Below are 19462 nucleotides of genomic sequence, written 5' to 3' on the forward strand. Positions count from 1 at the left end.
GGGTCTGTATTCAGAGCAAGACCCGAATGTTTTTTATGTTTTATGTGGGCGATGCTCTCTGTGTCTCATGAACTTTATGTAGCTCTGTGGTTTGCACATTTCACTGTGTGTGTGTGTGTGTGTGTGTGTGTGTGTGTGTGTGTGTGTGTGTGTGTGTGTGTGTGTGTGTGTGTGTGTGTGTGTGTGTGTGTGTGTGTGTGTGTCTGTCTTGCTGCACGAGTGTGTCATTGAGGGCTATATAAGGCACAGTGATTGTGAACTGTGTTTGCAGATGAGCAGGGAGACCTAAGTGAGCACTGAGAAGCAGTAGCTGTGGAGAGATCTTTGGGGTCACTAAGAGGCAAGAGGTGGGAAGAACCAGATCTGTGTGAACGCAGGGAAAGGCTGAGAGGGTTAAGATGTTTTTCGTGCAGCTGCTGTTCTGGATTCTGAGCCTGACTGAAGGTAAGACTTTAAGAATCCTAAGGTTATCCCTCCTACACCGATCCTGAGAATTATAGGAGCAGTGTGCAGCAAAAGACAGCCCAGACGATTGCAAGAAATATTCCTTAACCAGATTGTAGTCTTTCAGACACAGTTTTATTTGTATTTCTTTTTTTCAAACCACAATTCATGTTTCAATTTCTTTTTTTAATTTGTATTTCTCATATCCTCTTTCTGCTATCTCAGTAAAGCCTAGTACATCATTCAGGTTCCCAACCATCCTGGCCACAAACTAAGATAACATCACTTTATTGGCCATATACAATATCTTGCATTAGGAGTTTGTCTTTTCTCAGACCCCAGCTTGCTCTCCATGAGACACACAGACAGGGAGAGAGAAGCTGGGGGTCAGAGTGCAGGGTCAGCCATTTATACAGCACCCCTGGAGCAGCTGGGGTGAAGGGCCTCGCTCAGGGGCCCAACAGAGTAGGATTCCTCTGCCGGCCTCAGCATTTGAACCAGCAACCTTCCAGCCAGCGGTGCAGATCCTTAGCCACAGAACCCCCCCTCCGCCCCGTAGCAAAAACTGTTCTCCCGCCTGTGCTCTGGCAAGTGATGTTGCACTATTAAAGCACAGACCACTAGGATTCCGAACAGCTTCTACCCTACAGCAGTGTGCATCCTTACGAGCGAACTGCAGGGCCTCAGAACTCATGCACCTCTGCACACTGGACTTTTGACTTGGACCGCCACATATTTTTTTACCCTCTGCAACGTATTTATTGTTCTGATTGTTGCTATTTGTTGCGTACCGTTTCGTAATGTACTGTCTGCATTGTGCGGTGCTGTGCTCGTCCCGAGAGAACAGCGCAAATAAGACTTCCAGTGCACACGTGTGCACGCGTGACAATAACCTCCTCTCCTCTCTACTGCTCAAATGAATCCAGGGACAAAGGTGACATGGGGGTTCCAGTGAAATCTGGGGCGGGGGTCAAACCCCACACAATGACGTCGCCTCTCCAGGGTCCTTTTGAAAGGGGATCACGTCCTGTGAAGCCGCCGGGACTCAGTTCAGCTCAGGCTAGTCCCTTGAGCCCTGAAGCCCAGATGCGCTGCAGGGCTCTTGCAGGCCAGGCAGTGTGTCCTCCTCACACAGACTGCTGCTCTCTCCCTCTCTCCGCCCAGTGTCCGGCTCCCCGCTGGCCCGCAGCTCCATCGTTGGGGGTGAGGATGCGAAGGAGGGAGCCTGGCCCTGGCAGGCTTATATAAGGACAGTGGTCGGCAAAAAAGCGTCCAGGTGTGGAGGCTCCCTGATCAGCGAGCAGTGGGTCCTCACTGCGGCACACTGCTTTCATGAGTGAGTGTCTCGTCTGAGCCGGAACCCCTTTCACTGATATACTGAGCGCCTGTGAGTAACTCTGGTCAACACCACTGCCAAACAGCATCACTAACACTGATCAACACCACTGTCAAACAGCACCACTAACACTGATCAACACCACTGTCAAACAGCACCACTAACACTGATCAACACCACTGCCAAACAGCACCAATAACACTGATCAACACCACTGTCAAACAGCACCACTAACACTGATCAACACCACTGTCAAACAGCACCAATAACACTGATCAACACCACTGCCAAACAGCACCACTAACACTGATCAACACCACTGTCAAACAGCACCAATTACACTGATCAACACCACTGACAAACAGCATCACTAACACTGATCAACACCACTGTCAAACAGCACCAATTACACTGATCAACACCACTGTCAAACAGCACCACTAACACTGATCAACACCACTGTCAAACAGCACCACTAACACTGATCAACACCACTGTCAAACAGCACCAATTACACTGATCAACACCACTGTCAAACAGCACCACTAACACTGATCAACACCACTGTCAAACAGCACCAATAACACTGATCAACACCACTGTCAAACAGCACCACTAACACTGATCAACATCACTGTCAAACAGCACCACTAACACTGATCAACACCACTGCCAGACAGCACCACTAACACTGATCAACACCACTGCCAAACAGCACCACTAACACTGATCAACATCACTGTCAAACAGCACCACTAACACTGATCAACACCACTGCCAGACAGCACCACTAACACTGATCAACACCACTGCCAAACAGCACCACTAACACTGATCAACATCACTGTCAAACAGCACCACTAACACTGATCAACACCACTGCCAGACAGCACCACTAACACTGATCAACACCACTGCCAAACAGCACCACTAACACTGATCAACACCACTGCCAAACAGCACCAATAACACTGACCAACACCACTGCCAAACGGCACCACTAACACTGATCAACACCACTGCCAAACAGCACCACTAACACTGATCAACACCACTGACAAACAGCACCAATAACACTGATCAACACCACTGCCAGACAGCACCAAAAACACTGATCAACACCACTGTCAAACAGCACCACTAACACTGATCAATACCACTGTCAAACAGCACCAATAACACTGATCAACACCACTGCCAGACAGCACCAATAACACTGATCAACACCACTGTCAAACAGCACCAATAACACTGATCAACACCACTGACAAACAGCATCACTAACACTGATCAACACCACTGCCAGACAGCACCACTAACACTGATCAACACCACTGTCAAACAGCACCAATAACACTGATCAACACCACTGACAAACAGCATCACTAGCACTGATCTACACCACTGTCAAACAGCATCACTAACACTGATCTACACCACTGCCAAACAGCACCACTAACACTGATCAACACCACTGCCAAACAGCACCAATAACACTGACCAACACCACTGACAAACAGCATCACTAACACTGATCAACACCACTGCCAAACAGCACCACTAACACTGATCAACACCACTGACAAACAGCACCACTAACACTGATCAACACCACTGACAAACAGCACCAATAACACTGATCAACACCACTGCCAGACAGCACCAATAACACTGATCAACACCACTGACAAACAGCATCACTAACACTGATCTACACCACTGTCAAACAGCATCACTAACACTGATCTACACCACTGTCAAACAGCATCACTAACACACACCAGTGTTGATGAGTAAAACATGTTGCAAACGATCACCAGCAGTGCTGATACATGATGCTGCTCAAAGCCAAAGGCAAGCAGCACCAAGAGTGACAGTATGGTAAGCATGTGGAGGAGTTTGTGCCAGCTAAAGCTGTTTTCCCTTGGTTACTGGTTACTGCTTTCTGTTTGGCTACTGCACTTCATGTGACATATCATACACAATCAAGACATATCACATACAGTAACACCTTACATCAGTGGGTTTCTCTGTTGCAAGGCATATTCAAGGAGTTTGAATTGTTTTTATGCCCATACCTGATCGATGCCTTTCCACATCTTTGTTGTGGAGTTGTCTTGAAAGCACCTTGGTGCTCATGGTTGAGTCTTTGCTATGAAGTCCACATCCCAGCAGGGTGAGCCTGTGGGAGTCACACGAATCACTACAGTTTCATGCAGGTGGAGGCTAAGAAACATTGTGTTTGATTTTGAAGGCGATTTGTTACACCTAGGATATTAGAGAGTCACCTTCTTCAAACTCCTTCAAATCCAGACTCAAAACCTTCTTCTTTAGAAGAGCCCGTACTTAACTGGTTCTGTTCTTTACCGCTCGGCTCCTACTGTATTCAGTACCTCCATCTACTGTCTCCTCTAACTGTGTATTGCCATCGTGCATATCTTGCGTATTTTTTATGTTTGTTGTCAAGCACTTTGAGAAGCCGCATTTAAAGGTGCTATATAAAATTAAGTTTATTATTATTATTGTGATTACACCAGAGCTAATTTAATATATTGCTATTTCTAAAGGGGGGGACTTATCCAACCATTCAGTCGATGAATGGAAAAAAAACAACAACTTTGAATGCACTTTAAGTCCAGTCTGTAAGGCAACATCCATCCGTTTTCTCACCGCTAGATCCATTTTAGGGTCAGTCTGTCCCAGCAAGCAATGGGCAAAAGGCGGGATACACCCAGGGTGGGACGCCAGTCTATGACACGCCTGACAGACACAGACACACACCCAGACCAGGACCAGTTTTTCCTAAGCTAATTCACGTACCAGCAGGTCTTCGGACTGTGGGAGGAAGTGGTCTGTGTCCGTGTCTGCGCTGTGATGGACCGGCATCCCACCCAGAGCGTACCCTGCCCTGCGCCCGTTGCTTGCTAGGATAGGCTTTGGCTCTGAAATGAGTGAAGCAGTAAGGAAAAGGATGGGTTGATTAACCAATCGATCGATGGACTTCTTGTTCCTCAGGGGCTATAACCAAAGCGCTTGCTCGGTGACCCTGGGAGCTTATCAGCTGGAAAAGCCCAGCAATAACCAAGTCAAGCTAAGGATGAAGGATGTCATCCTCCACGAGAAGTACAAACGTGCGAGTTCCGGGTATGACATCGCCGTGGTGCAGCTGGACAGGAAGGTGACATTCAACAGCTACATCAGTCCCGTTCCTCTTCCTCGGCGTTATGATGACTTTGCCAACGACGTAAACTGCTGGGCCACCGGTTGGGGGACCACTGAGGAAAACGGTGAGTTCAAAATACTGGACATTGCAGAGAAAAGCGCACGTGTGCTTGAGCGCCAAAAAAAAAAAAAGATTGTTACTGCAGGAAAACAGCTTCTGTTTTTTTTCTATACAGATTTATTAGAGGGTGACAAAGTTGGGTTGTGCCGAGGCCCTAGGATCAAATTTCCAAAGACTGTTAAATTAATTGACTTCTAGGAAATGTGGCCCTGCTGTGTTTGTGTCTGTTTGCCCTGTGATAGACTGGTATACCGTCCAGGGTGCCAGGATAGGCTCCGGCTCTCCGGAATTCCCTGTACTGGATGAAGCAGATAGAAAAGGAATGGATGAATAGATTCATTATACGTGCCTTAAGGAAGGGCTGTTTTGAAGTTACCCACAATGCACGCAGCACTTCCTCTTGCAAAGTCTCTGATTGAGAATTCTTCCTCACTGAGCTTCTCATCTCTCCAGTCTCTCTGCAGAGCCCCCAGACTCTGCAGCAGGTTCGTCTTCCTGTATTAGACAATAAGGAGTGTCAGGTGATATTGAAGTACAATACTATCATGGACGAAATGGTCTGTGCTGGGTACAAAGAAGGGAAGAAAGACACTTGTCAGGTGAGTCAGAGCATCAGTCTGTACAGGTGTGTGTGTGTGTATACAGTGTGTCTAGTAAGAGTCTGTACAAGTGTGTGTAGAGTGTAACCAGTAAGAGTTTGTACAGGTGTGTGTGTGTATACAGTGTGTCTAGTAAGAGTCTGTACCGGTGTGTGTGTATACCGTGTGTCCAGTTAGAGTCTATACAGGTGTGTGTATATACAGTGTGTCCAGTAAGTCTGTACAGGTGTGTGTACAGTGTCTCCAGTAAGAGTCTGTACAGGTGTGTGTGTGTATACAGTGTATCCAGTAGGAGTTTGTACAGGTGTGTGTATACAGTGTGTCCAGTAAGAGTCTGTACAGGTGTGTGTGTACAGAGTCTGTACAGGTGTGTGTGTGTATACAGTGTCTCCAGTAAGAGTCTGTACAGGTGTGTGTATATACAGTGTGTCCAGTAAGTCTGTACAGGTGTGTGTGTACAGAGTCTGTACAGGTGTGTGTGTGTGTATACAGTGTCTCCAGTAAGAGTCTGTACAGGTGTGTGTGTGTATACTGTGTCTACAATAAGGTCAAGTGTGTAGGTGTGTGTGAGTCATCTGGTATACAGAGGTATGGGTTTGGTCAAGCATGTAAGTGTGTGTAGTCAGGTGTACAGGTAAGTGTGGATGTGGTCAGGTGTACAGGTGTGTGTGGTCAGGTTATCATCTGATCTTCTCTCTTTCTTGTCCAGGGTGACTCTGGGGGCCCTCTGGTCTGTAAGAAGGGTAGGGGCTGGGTGCAGGTTGGCATTGTGAGCTTTGGGAAAGGCTGTGCTCGCCCAAACTCCCCTGGAATCAACACCCGGGTCTCCAGCTTCCTGCACTGGATCCAAAAAAAGACAAAAGACACAGGCTACTGAAGCCCGTGGACAGCACCCCCAGCTGGCTCCTGAGCTCATTGCTGCTGCTGTGCTTTTGCTGCGTGGCCTGGTGAGATTAAGGTCTGTTGACTGAGCACAGGCGGAGGAATGGAGAGTGTGTGTGTGTGTGTGTGTGTGTGTGTGTGTGTGTGTGTGTGTGTGTGTGTGTGTGTGTGTGTGTGTGTGTGTGTGTGTGTGTGTGTGTGTGTGTGTGTGTGTGTGTGTGTGTGGGAGAGTGACTGATGTGGCATTGCCTTCAGTAAGGAATGAAGCAGAGAAGACTCTTTACTTCAAATTCAATACCAGCTTGACTGATTTCCCCTAAGATGTTAGTTTACTGGCCGAGTCCAGCTTAACAATACAGCACAACAACCATCACCACCAAAGAGGTCAGGGCCATGACTATTTCTACTATTTCTCCTACAAAAGACCAATAGCAGGGTGAATAAATCTATTACTGTTACCCTTGGGGCACAAAGGTGTCACCCTGAGCAGTCGGATTCGCAGTGGAGAGGGTGTGTCCCTCGCTCTGTACCAGTCTTGACCATCTATTAGCCACCAGAGGGCGTTTAGTCTGATCTGATTCACCCCAGTGATTTAGCTTATTAAGTTGGCAATTTTCCCCAACCAGGTCCAATTTGCAAAAGTACTTCTCCCAAAGTGACAGATCCACCAGGACATGCAGACACTTTCAGTGGTTTCACCACTTTCAGGATATTTCGATAAGACAGATGGCAGGAGCTCTCATGGCAGCCCTCTCTATCACGCGTAGCTGGAGGCGTAACTGGCTGTTTGGTTGGCGTGTGTGGGCTGGGGTTGCTGTCTCCGTCCAGAGCAACACAGAGAACCCCATTGGGGTGGATCGGAGAGCACCTGTGAGGTGTTTCAGTGCCCAGATGATACCCACTTTGTTAATCCCACTACTACCGCCAGGGCTCTCCTCTGTGCCTGTGTGAATGTTGAGGTCCTTTACAGTATGAATGAACGTCACCCATGAGCTCTTCCTCCATTCACCAGACCGCACTCTTCTGTGGGCACTGTGCCACTCGAACGCCCCGTTATGAACAGCTGTGCGCCCCATCTCTCATGATGTGACTGGGGGGAGGGTCCATGCATCTGCACGAGTTGGCTTCTCGCGCTGTTCCCTGAGCACAGGAAAAGCGAGTGACACTGTGCATTGCCAGGGGTGGGAAATGCCCCCCTTGAGACCAGGCCCCTTCAGACTGATTCTGTGGATGGGTAGTGCGCTTGTGAGGACCTGCCTCCAACACACAATGGCCTGCCAGCTCCTAAGAGCTGCCTAAATTTCATCCGTGGGTCTTGCTTTCCTTATTCATTGAAACATCCTTGTATTTCAGTTGACGGACATTGCCCTCGAGCAAGATCTACAGATTGACAGTGATCTAGTATACCTAGCATTGTTTCTGTGAGAGATCACACTCTCTGTTTTTGCTCATCTAAAGCCGAAATGAGATCTGATCAGTTGAAACCAATGGTGGAAAGAGCAGGGTAGTTTCTGAAATATATTCTGCATGATGTCTATGTCAAGGACGAGGTCCTTTCAGTCCTGCTGGGGGTCGCCCATGTGTCCTTTCCTGCTCCATCATCCATTAAAACTCCCCTGTGCTTTAGCTGACGTGCACTGCTCTCCATCTGGGATATGGGATATGAGGTCTGTATCCCCGTTCCTGCCCACCTCTGTATCCCTGGTCCAGTCCTCGTGCCTATGATGTAAGCTCTGCTCTTGGCTTCGCTCTGCTGCGTCTCTGCTCAACCCAATAAACATGAAGCATTCAAACCACTGGTCTGGAGGTGTGCATTATTTTTTTTATCCTGCTTTCGGTGGAGGAATGTGAAGCTTTCACAAGAACAGAGAGAAGCAGCAGTGCTTTATTAGGGTTGCTGAAGCTGCACTAGGAGGACATACTGTGTTCTGGTTATTTCGAGTTTTTTTCTACAAAGCAGGCCTCCTGCTCCCAAACCATCTTCCTGTGGGTGCACTCAGAATACCTCCGCAGTGACAGACAACATAGAAGACCTTCATGTACTCAAGTTGCAAATCTTTTAATTGTATAAAAAAGGAGAGATTGTAATGCACACATTACATATGATAAACAATCACAGTAGAACAGTCCAGTACAGTAGAACAGTCCCATTACAATAGGAGCTACAGTCCAGTACAGGAGAACAGTCCCGTTACAATAGGAGCGACAGTCCAGTACAGGAGAACAGTCCCGTTACAATAGGAGCTACAGTCCAGTACAGGAGAACAGTCTGTTACAATAGGAGCTACAGTCCAGTACAGGAGAACAGTCTGTTACAATAGGAGCTACAGTCCAGTACAGGAGAACAGTCTGTTACAATAGGAGCTACAGTCCAGTACAGTAGAACAGTCTGTTACAATAGGAGCTACAGTCCAGTACAGTAGAACAGTCTATTACAATAGGAGCTACAGTCCAGTACAGGAGAACAGTCCAGTGTGATGTGTCTTCATGGTATGATCAGCTCGTTACAGACTTGCGGGGGTGGCCGTAACCTGGCTCTGTGTCAGTCCAGGCCGCCCATGTGCTTTGTGATCCAGTCTATGTAGTGGGTCACGTTGGCGTACACTGTGGCCTTCTGTCCACATCCGTCCGCCCAGTTCACAATGCCTGCCTGCTCCCATGAGTCAGATGTCTGACAGACCAGCGGACCCCCAGAGTCCCCCTGCACAAGAGAGACGCAAGAGTGAGCCTTCCTACGCTCACGGGCCAAGCCCAGTGCCTTCCAAAACTCCACGCATCTTTCCTGAACACAGCCGCCCCAGCTTCAGCACACAAACCTTCTGAATTGTGTAAAACTGCGATGTGGTGCTCATACCTGAATGGGAACAGCAGTCTGAGTCAGGGAGGAGAAGCCAGGCACAGGAAAAGCGAGGAATCTGTGCTGAGCAGGCAGACTGGCATAGCCAACACAACCCAGAGTGGCAGACGCAGTCTCAGACGCAAGCAAGGAAAGACACAGGGACGAGGCAGACGGGCAGATCGAGGTTAAGAGCGTTGCACAGGGGAAAACCCAAAGCAAGCAAGGTCAAAGTCCAGGAATACCGAGATCTCGCGTCCCTGAGACTAGAGGATGGAACTTTAAGACTGAGCATAGAAGTGGCACAAGAACCACTCTAAAAATCATCCTACTGATGAAGTAAGTGAAGTGCTTAATTACGCGCCGGGGGTACTGTTCTCCTGCCAGAACGAGAAGTTGGGGCAACCAGCTACTGTAATTGTTACAAGGTCCAGCAGGAACTCTGGTGGATGCCGTGGCGATTTTAGCACATGTTGTCCAGGGCTCCAGTGGAAGCAAGTGTGAGAAAAACAGTACACATTGCACTACTCCAAGCAGACATGACATATGAGGGAAAACCACAGTAGAATAGGAGCTACAGTCCAGTACAGGAGAACAGTCTGTTACAATAGGAGCTACAGTCCAGTACAGTAGAACAGTCTGTTACAATAGGAGCTACAGTCCAGTACAGGAGAACAGTCTGTTACAATAGGAGCTACAGTCCAGTACAGGAGAACAGTCCTGTTACAATAGGAGCTACAGTCCAGTACAGGAGAACAGTCTGTTACAATAGGAGCTACAGTCCAGTACAGTAGAACAGTCTGTTACAATAGGAGCTACAGTCCAGTACAGGAGAACAGTCTGTTACAATAGGAGCTACAGTCCCAGTGCAGGAGAACAGTCCAGTTACAATAGGATAGTCCCAGTACAGTAGGAATCTAATAAACCAGCAATGTCACAACAACTCCACGGTGTGCTCATTTCGTGTGTCCTGTGTCCCTCAGTATGTTTTCTTCATGTTTTCAGGCAGTCAGCTCACTGCATTGTCCGTGCGAGTGTGCAGCGTGTTTTCAGGCGGTACAGCTGACCTGGCAGGTCCCTTTGCCTTTCTTCTTGTCCCAGGCGCAGAGATCGCCGGGTCCGATTCGGTCACGTGGGTACATTTGCTGGCAGCTCTCCTGATCAAGGAGGGTCACCTTCAGCTCCTGGAGAATCCCTGGGGATCTAAGGCTCGCTGAGGAGGACAGAAGCACCGCGGATTGGACTGATACACAGACCTTGTCAACAGAAAGGACCTAAAACAGGGGGTCACATCAGCAGTGTGGTTCGGAGTGCTGTCTCAGAGTCCTGGCACCCTGCAGTGCTGTCTGCGTGGAGCTTGCATGTTCTCCCAATGTTCACGTGGCTTGCCTCTAGAGTCCTCCCACAGCCAGAAGAATGCTTGCAAGTGAAGTGGTGTTAGGCATTCCTACGTGCACACTCTTTACCAAACGCTCACGCCGCAAGTAATACGCCTATCACCGTTTACTCCCCTTACTATTTCAGTCCTCCTCTCTCTTCACCTCACTAAGAGTTCTTGAGTTCCCAAGTGCGCGGTATTCTCTTCTAGTCTGCTCCTCGTTTTCGACTTAGCCTTATGTTTTGGATTGTTGCTCCCTCGTTGTCTCTCCCGTGTCCTGACCTACTCGCTCGCTTCCTGGTTTCGTTTCCGCTTGGTGATTTCTCTCTCTCTCTCTCTCCCGAGTCCTGCACAGGATCCGTTCACCCGATCTGCCCGACCCTGATGAGAATAGTGAGCCTGTACAGTACCTGTGAGGGGGATACCTGTGCATGTCACTTGTTTCACTCGCAGGAAAAAACAACAACAAAACAAACATCTGCTAACAAGTAGAGTAGGCTTTCTAATCTGCGTCTCTGTCAGGGTCGGGCAGGTAGGGTGAACGGATCCTGTGCAGGACTCGGGGGGGAGAGAGAAAATAACCGAGCCGAATCGCTAAGCGAAAACGAAAACCAGGAAGCGAGCGAATAGGTCTGTACACGGGAGCAACAATCCAAAACGTAAGGCTAAGTCGAAGACGAGGAGCAAGCTAGAAGATCACATAACGAGGTGTGGGCAGGAAGAGAGTACCGCGCACTTGGGAGCTCTAGGAGTATCTGTATCAATGAGCGGGGACGTGAGGAGAGAGGAGGACTGAAATAGCGAGGGGAGTAAACGGTGATACTGCAGGTGTATTACTTGCGGCGTGAGCGTTTGCCAAAGGGTGTGGGCGGGGGAATGCAGGACGGGACAGAGACGCGAGTGGAATGCGTAACAACGGGCTTCTGGGAAAACTGGCCCGTTGGCGTGGGTGCGTGCGTGTGTGTGCGCGCGCGCCCTGCCATGGACCGGTGTCCTGGCCAGGGAGTACCCCACCGTGTGCTCCCCCTCTGACCCTGAGTGGGATGAAGCAGTTAAGAAACAGATGGATCGGTGAACTGAACTGGCAACTCAAAAAGACTGTAACTACTGTACTGCAGGCACAGGGCTACTGTAGCTTTCATTGTGACAGAGAAGGTTTTGCTGTGACAACTGCTTTCTTTTTAACCAGAAGACTGGATCTCTTTTTTCCTGCAGTGATTAACACAGGGTTCAGTTTTAATAGAGATCAATGATAGTATTGCATCAAGCAGACAGGGCCTGCTGTTTTACCTGTACTGATCTTTGTGTTCTAAGTTGGTCAGTTACTGATAGATCATGGAACACTGCTCTTTTATCAAGTTACCCTTTTATTCTACAGGAAGGGTAGTTACCCGCACCAGCAGAAATAAAGGTGTGGTCTCTCTCACAGGCAAAGAGTGGACACAAATACAGTAATTAGACATTATATACGCAAAAATAAAGAAGATATTCAGTATACTAACAGATCACAGAGAATCCCTCAGTAATAAACACAGACAACAGGACAGGAGACACAGTGAGAGAGGAGATCATAGAGAATCCCACAAACAACATGACAGGAGGCACAGTGGGAGAGAGAGAAGATCACAGAGAATCCCTCAGTAATAAACACACACAACAGGACAGGAGACACGGTGAGAGAGAGAGAGGAGATCACAGAGAATCCCTGTAATAAACACACACTACAGGACAGGAGACACAGTGAGAGAGAGAGGAGATCACAGAGAATCCCTCAGTAATAAACACACACTACAGGACAGGAGACACAGTGAGAGAGAGAGGAGATCACAGAGAATCCCTCAGTAATAAACACACACAACAGGACAGGAGACACAGTGAGAGAGAGGAAATCACAGATAATCCCTCAGTAATAAACACACACAACAGGACGGGAGACACAGTGAGAGAGAGGAAATCACAGATAATCCCTCAGTAATAAACACACAACAGGACAGGAGACAGTGAGAGAGAGAGGAGATCACAGAGAATCCTTCTGTAATAAGCACACACAACAGCACAGGAGAGTGAGAGAGAGAGGAGATCACAGAGAATCCCTCAGTAATAAACACACACAACAGGACAGGAGACACAGTGAGAGAGAGAGGAGATCACAGAGAATCCCTCAGTAATAAACACACACAACAGCACAGGAGACACAGTGAGAGAGAGAGGAGATCACAGAGAATCCCTCAGTAATAAACACACACTGCAGGACAGGAGACACAGTGAGAGAGAGAGGAGATCACAGAGAATCCCTCAGTAATAAACACACACAACAGGACAGGAGACACAGTGAGAGAGAGGAAATCACAGATAATCCCTCAGTAATAAACACACACAACAGGACAGGAGACACAGTGAGAGAGAAGAAATCACTGAGAATCCCTCAGTAATAAACACACAACAGGACAGGAGACAGTGAGAGAGAGGAGATCACAGAGAATCCCACACACAACAGGACAGGAGACACAGTGAGAGAGAGACAGAGGAGACACACACACACACACACAGAGGAGATAATGAGGTGAACAGAGGCAGGTGACCTGGACTTGAACCGCAGGTACAGTATTAAAGGATCGTGATGCAGTGCTATCAGCTCTTGACCTTTACCCTTTGGTCCTGTGCGGCCCCAGCCAGTGACCCAGCACTCCGTTCCCGGGGGGAAGGGCGTCCGGGAGAGCTTGACGGGCCGGATGTGCTTGGATCTGCGGACACGCTGACGGAGCTGCAGCAAGGCCAGGTCGTACCCCAGCCCGTCGTCGTATCTGTCATGCATAACCACCCTCGTCACCTCCCTGGGCGCCTTCCGAACGTCCCGCTGGTACATCCCCGGGTACACCTTCAAGGAGCTGACTTTGTGCTTGCTGCCGAGACCAGAGGGAGACAGCCACGCCGTCAGACAGCCCTGGGCCTCGAGCGGTGTGGTTTAGAGCCGCTGTTGTCATCACTGAGCCGTGTACAGCAGGTAAAAGCACAAAAAACACTGCAGAACGGGCCTGATCCTCAAGGATGCTATTGTGTGGGTGCAGCAATCTCTGGGCTAAATTACAAATACTGTAGGTGAAAGAACTGGAGTCATACAAAGAGTGTCCAGTCCTGGTCCTGGAGGGGTCAGTCAGTGTGTCTGCAGCAGGGCTGTCCAGTCCTGGTCCTGGAGGGGTCAGTCAGTGTGTCTGCAGCAGGGCTGTCCAGTCCTGGTCCTGGAGGGGTCAGTCAGTGTGTCTGCAGCAGGGCTGTCCAGTCCTGGTCCTGGAGGGGTCAGTCAGTGTGTCTGCAGCAGGGCTGTCCAGTCCTGGTCCTGGAGGGGTCAGTCAGTGTGTCTGCAGCAGGGCTGTCCAGTCCTGGTCCTGGAGGGGTCAGTCAGTGTGTCTGCAGCAGGGCTGTCCAGTCCTGGTCCTGGAGGGGTCAGTCAGTGTGTTTGCAGCGGGGCTGTCCAGTCCTGGTCCTGGAGGGCTCAGTCAGTGTGTCTGCAGCAGGGCTGTCCAGTCCTGGTCCTGGAGGACTGGTCAGTGTGTCTGCAGCAGGGCTGTCCAATCCTGGTCCTGGAGGGGTCAGTCAGTGTGTCTGAACCCAGGCTGTCCAGTCCTGGTCCTGGAGGGGTCAGTCAGTGTGTCTGCAGCAGGGCTGTCCAGTCCTGGTCCTGGAGGGGTCAGTGTGTCTGCAGCAGGGCTGTCCAGTCCTGGACCAGTCAGTGTGTTGGTTTTTGTTCTTACTCGACTTTTAAATGAGACAAACCAGCTGGTTACTAATTTGATGGGAAGTATTAAGTGTCTCCTAGCTTTTCAGGTGCTTCTGCTTCAAAGAGACCTGGAAACCTGTGTGAACCCCAGTGTCTGGATTCAGCTCCAGTCAGGGATTGGAGAGTCTGGCCTCTCTAAAAGCTGCCCTTAATTCAGCTGGTGCAACAGTTTCTCTCTGCTCCCCCTGATGTGCTGTGCGTCACCCAGGTGGGGGCAGCACCTCTATACAAATACAAGCAGCCTATTTATCATTGCACTAAGTACAGAAATAAGCTATACTCAACCAAAAAATGTTTGTGAACTTAACCAAATCAATATACAGCCATGTCCACCATTAACAGCGGAGATATAAGAAACAGATGCAAGTTACAAGGAACAATTGGCATAAACTTAGCTTGCAAATAACTTGGAACAATCTTAGTTTCAATCTTACACATTCACAGGTGGTTATAAGGTATAGGTTGAAAGGTGAAAGGTTATAGGTTGAAAGGTGAAAGGTTATGGGTTGAAAACACAACTTACGGGGTATAGTTTCCAGCTCCTATCAAGAAACTATCATGGTGTGACACATCACATGTGGTGGGTAACGACCTTAAAAATGCATCTCGTGTCCCAGCAAAAGTCGCAACACAAAAGAATGCCCGAGAGATCGGGCATCCCCCAGAAAACAAATCAACTTCATACCACAAAAAAACTCCCAGAGAGGCAGACGTGGACATTTGTATTCCAACTGGGAGGCAAAAGAAAGAAAAAAAAACAGACTAACTGGCTAAACAAAAACAACTAGGTAGGCTAGAACCGGAAAATAGAGGTGGTCGTGCCCAGCAATGAGGCCATACCAAAAAAAAAGTCTTCCACGTCCTACCCGTATCTACACTAACCAAACTAAAAGCAAAAAAGAAAAGCACACAACATGTCTGTTCCCCACACCACTCAACTAACCTCATTCGCCATCTCCTGATCTCTCAGTGTTCTCCCCCATTTCCCTTTCAAATGCTTCTGCCTCATTTGCTTAATATGTTAACTGGCAGCACCCGGAGAAAAAGGAGAAGACAACTAGAGGAAAAAAAATAACTCTCCAACTGAGGACCGCACTAGGCGTGACAGATGTTTTATAAGCGGACAGAAGAAGAGATGCAAGATGACCTCTGACCTGACGCAGTGAGCTGCAGTGAGTACCCACTGCGGGTGGATGAGGGACCCCCCACAACTGAACTCATACACCCCGCGATTGTCCTTCACAAACAGAGCCGCCATCCATGGCCATTGGCCCTCCTTAGAGTTTCTCCCTCCCACAATGCCACTCTGCAGCTGAGCTGCCTCGGGGCCTGAAAGAAAGACAGACAGACAGACAGACAGCGAGAGTGGAATCAGTGACCCAGGGTGAAAGAGACCAGCTTTCATCTGGTAAAGAGAGGCTCCCCCAGCTGTTTTCTCGAGACAAACCGGGGTTATCGGCTTCAACAACAAAAGTGGGCCGTTTGTTGCACACCCCCACCACCCTCTGTGTAAAGTAGAGCCTCCTGTCTTGACTGGAGGAGCTCATCCAGCTGTTTCTTGAAAGAAACCAGGGTATGGGCTTCAACAATTTGTTCCACACTCCTACCACCGTTTGTGTAAAGTAGAGCATCCTGTCCTCAGATTTAAATGCACTTCCATTCACTGTTTCATTCTGTAGGCGTCTGCTGGGTTGACTTTGTCGATGCCTTTGAGGATTTTCATTCTTTTGACACGACTGCCTCATAGTCCTCTCTATTCAAGACTAAAGAGATTCAGTTATTTTCTGTGTAGGACATTACTTTCAGGCAGGGACTGATTCCAGAGCAGTCATACAGTTCTTGAGGGCAGGTGCACATCTTCCACTAAAATGTGAAAGAGCCGGAGGAGGGATCACAATCGTGACACTTACCTCTTCGAAATCCACGCTGAATATCACTCATAGGCCTATTGCCACATGCTAGAGCCTCTAGTTTGACTGGAAGAACCAATACCATAACCCCACAAGGAACAGAAGTCAGGCTCGCTGGTGTGGAAATGCTGCATCAGCCATTTCTCAGCCATTGAGTATTCGCACTGTTATTTGACTACAGCAGGCAGCTGCTGGGAGCACGGCTGAGACATTTCTCCCTTAGGCGTACAGTCATTCTTTTAGGGCATTTGTCGGTTAGTCGTGAAGGCGTTTCATTAGGGCAAACCACAGCAGTGCCCCTGGGATCTGACCTGGCAGCAGGCTCAGCAGCAAGAGGAGTGACAGCTCTTTCAGAAACCCCATCCCTCCACTGGACTCTCACTCCGGGCTGGACAGAACCGGAGCAGCTTCAGCTGGATCAACCTGAAGAGAGAGAGTGGGACAGGGAGAGGGAGAGAGCACCGTCAAAGAGGAAAAAGAGACAGAGAGTAAAGATGGGCAGATCACAAGGCTACAGTGCAGTACGGCCCCAAACTATGGCACTCTCTCTCGGTGTGGCGCCAGTCATAGCTTAATGGGCAGCAGAGAGCCGCTGGAGATCTGAACTTACAGCCGGTGACGACCCTTTCTGTGGCCAGATGCAGGTCAATGCTCATCAGAGCTCAGCACGCACCTGCAGAGGAGCTCTCTTGGATGCTAGCTGCTCTCTTCCAGAGGGGCGAGGGCCGGGTCTCCTCCTCTCTGTTGAAGGTCGACGCGCCCCCTGTGCCAGAGTGCAGTGCAGCTGCTGAGACTGGGTGTCTGGTGGAGAGGCTGCAGCTTCGCGTGCGCACACCTAATATAGCCCTTCTCCACTTCCTGAGCTTGTGGTCAGTCAGTGAGCTAAACCGCTGAGGGCTCCATAGGGGGTCTCAGATAAAGACCTTATAAGGTACCGTACTGACATTGTCAGTCAGAATAAACCACAGAACTGTTTCTATCTTGGTGCCAGGCTGGTGACCACATAGACTGTTTCTGAGAATGCATCCCCTCTGGCAGCAAGTGAGTGACAACGCATGACAGCCCTTTTCACAAGAACTTCTATTTTCTGTTTGGTTCGATTTTAACTGGTAAGATCAGTTCTAATCCCAGCCATTTTCCTGGTATCCCAGCAGTGGTTCCCATTGTCCTCACCTGCGTGGGCTGCTTCCTACACCCACTGGGGTCGGATCAGCTCTAAACAGACAGCACTGGGGGTAAGTGGAAGAACAGGCAGAGTGCAAACCTTGTGTACAGAGATCAGAAAGCTGGCTCAAGGGAGCAGGGTGAGAAGGACTTGGGAGCCACCTTGCCCAATCCTCTGTTCCACACTCCCACTCGATTAGTCAGGTCTGGGGGAAACAATGCTAAAGGGCCTGTTGCTGTGCCTTGAATATATCAACTCCAGTATTATCCTCATCCCTCCATCCCTTCACCCTTCAATCTATTCATCCCTCTACCTATACACCCACCCACCCTTCCATCTATCCATTCACCCTTCTATCCCTCCACCCATTCACCCTTCTATGCCTCTGCCCATTCATCCATTCACCCTTCCATCCACCCACCCTCAATCCCTGCACCCATCCATCCATTCATCCCTTCCGTTCATCCCCCCTCTGTCCATCGTTCGCAGTTTTGTGGCTGGTTTTAGTGAGGAGCCACAATTAGTCATGGACTGAAATCTAGCTCAAAGCTAAAAAAGGTAGGTCAAAGCTGAAAGATGGAGCTGAGGCGTGTGTTTGGTGTGGTTTGAGAAGTGTTTCACACTTGAGAAGAACGTACTCTCTGCTCTTTATGTCACGACTGTTCTGTGTACTGTTTTGCCCTGACTGGTCCATCAGTTCCTATTCTCTGACTACCCACACGGGAGTGTGTCACACAATTGTGATGAAAGCTGTGCTTGCTACGGTCATTCTCAGCATGATAAGACCGCAAATGTTTCCAGGGTAAAAATAGATCTTCAAAGAAGTCACTGCACAAAGATCAACCAGTACCAGGATCAAAGTCAAGTAAGTAGGATCTCTTGCCTTGTCTTATAATTTTATTATTAATAATTGTATTATTAATAATAAATTAAACAAATACTTTTTTATTCATAATCACGTGTATTGTGAACCAGCCATGATCATCTTTACTCTAGTAAAGAGTTTTTGTCTCTTCTCCTGAGTGATTGCATTTCTAAAATAATCTGAATTTCACCTGCCATAGCTAAATACAACTACAGAGTACAATTAGAGTCATATTATCACAACTGCAACACACGGACCATGTGGAGTTGTATACGCACCATTGCAGACTACAAAACGGAATGCAACTATATGACACAACAGTCTGCCTCTCTTCCTGAAGGGCTCAATTCATTCTATTCTCGGTTTGAGGTCAGTAACACAGATCCAGCCAGGAAGACTCTGTGTTCTTAAGGCATGTGCAGACCAGCTGGCAGATGTTTTCTCTTCAATCTTTCTTTCTGTAGCTCGGTCTATAGTTCCTTCCTGTTTTAAGAAAACCACCATTGTCCCTGTTCCTAAGAAACCCAGAGTCAGCTGCCAGAATGACTACCGCCCTGTTGCACTCACATCAGTTATCATGAAGTGCTTCAAGCGGTTGGTCAAAGCATACATCACCTCCTCACCGCCTGACACCCTAGACCCACTGCAATTTGCGTATCGCCAGAACAAGTCAACAGAGGGTGCTATTGCCACTGCCCTCCATACTGCCCTCTCACACCTGGATAAGAAAGGAACATGTGAGAATGCTGTTTGTTGATTACAGCTCAGCATTCAATACCATAGTGCCCTCAAAGCTTGTCATCAAGCTCCAGGACCTGGGACTGAACACCTCCCTCTGTAACTGGATCCTGGACGTTTTGAAGGAACGTCCGCAGGTGGTGAAGGTGGGCACCAACATATCCTCTACCCTGACTCTAAACACTCTAAACTCTAAACTCTAAACACTGGCTGCGTGCTTAGTCCTGTCCTCTACTCCTTATTTACCC

At 48.7% G+C, this 19462-nt stretch overlaps 2 protein-coding genes across 3 annotated transcripts; one reads left to right on the forward strand and one right to left on the reverse strand.

Moving 5' to 3' along the window:
• The first annotated feature begins 251 nt into the window (after positions 1 to 251).
• LOC148660497 (serine protease 27-like) lies at positions 252 to 8340 on the forward strand. Its single transcript, XM_088637985.1, has 5 exons — positions 252 to 444; positions 1609 to 1780; positions 4796 to 5067; positions 5517 to 5662; positions 6372 to 8340. Exons 1-5 carry the CDS (start codon positions 399 to 401, stop codon positions 6537 to 6539), a joined length of 804 nt encoding a protein of 267 aa, XP_088494111.1. The 5' UTR covers positions 252 to 398; the 3' UTR covers positions 6540 to 8340.
• Positions 8341 to 8582: 242 nt separating this feature from the next.
• LOC148660498 (tryptase-2-like) lies at positions 8583 to 17252 on the reverse strand. Of its 2 annotated transcripts, none has more exons than XM_088637989.1 (6): positions 17120 to 17252; positions 16758 to 16869; positions 15691 to 15865; positions 13408 to 13661; positions 10448 to 10593; positions 8583 to 9245 (listed from the first exon to the last, which is right to left on the reverse strand). In XM_088637989.1, the coding sequence occupies exons 2-6, from the start codon at positions 16807 to 16809 to the stop codon at positions 9087 to 9089; spliced, it is 786 nt and encodes a 261-aa protein (XP_088494115.1). In that variant the 5' UTR covers positions 16810 to 16869; positions 17120 to 17252; the 3' UTR covers positions 8583 to 9086. The 2 variants fall into 2 exon arrangements, with proteins under 2 accessions (XP_088494115.1, XP_088494114.1); XM_088637988.1 differs by having other exon boundaries at positions 17057 to 17252.
• Positions 17253 to 19462: the final 2210 nt, after the last annotated feature.

This window comes from Lepisosteus platostomus, chromosome 6, assembly GCF_059453375.1.
Source record: "Lepisosteus platostomus isolate fLepPlt1 chromosome 6, fLepPlt1.hap1, whole genome shotgun sequence".
NCBI lineage: Eukaryota > Metazoa > Chordata > Actinopteri > Semionotiformes > Lepisosteidae > Lepisosteus > Lepisosteus platostomus.

Excerpts from the sequence above, each read along its gene's own strand:
- LOC148660498 (XM_088637989.1), bottom strand. The coding sequence starts at position 16,809 with ATGGGGTTTCTGAAAGAGCTGTCACTCCTCTTGCTGCTGAGCCTGCTG. Across the intron at positions 15,866-16,757 it reads GCTGCTGAGCCTGCTGCCAG|GCCCCGAGGCAGCTCAGCTG; the intron begins GTCAGATCCCAG and ends TCTTTCTTTCAG. Across the intron at positions 10,594-13,407 it reads GGGCCGCACAGGACCAAAGG|CGAGCCTTAGATCCCCAGGG; the intron begins GTAAAGGTCAAG and ends TGTCCTCCTCAG.
- LOC148660497 (XM_088637985.1), top strand. The coding sequence starts at position 399 with ATGTTTTTCGTGCAGCTGCTGTTCTGGATTCTGAGCCTGACTGAAG. Across the intron at positions 1,781-4,795 it reads GCGGCACACTGCTTTCATGA|GGGCTATAACCAAAGCGCTT; the intron begins GTGAGTGTCTCG and ends CTTGTTCCTCAG. Across the intron at positions 5,068-5,516 it reads GGGGACCACTGAGGAAAACG|TCTCTCTGCAGAGCCCCCAG; the intron begins GTGAGTTCAAAA and ends TCATCTCTCCAG.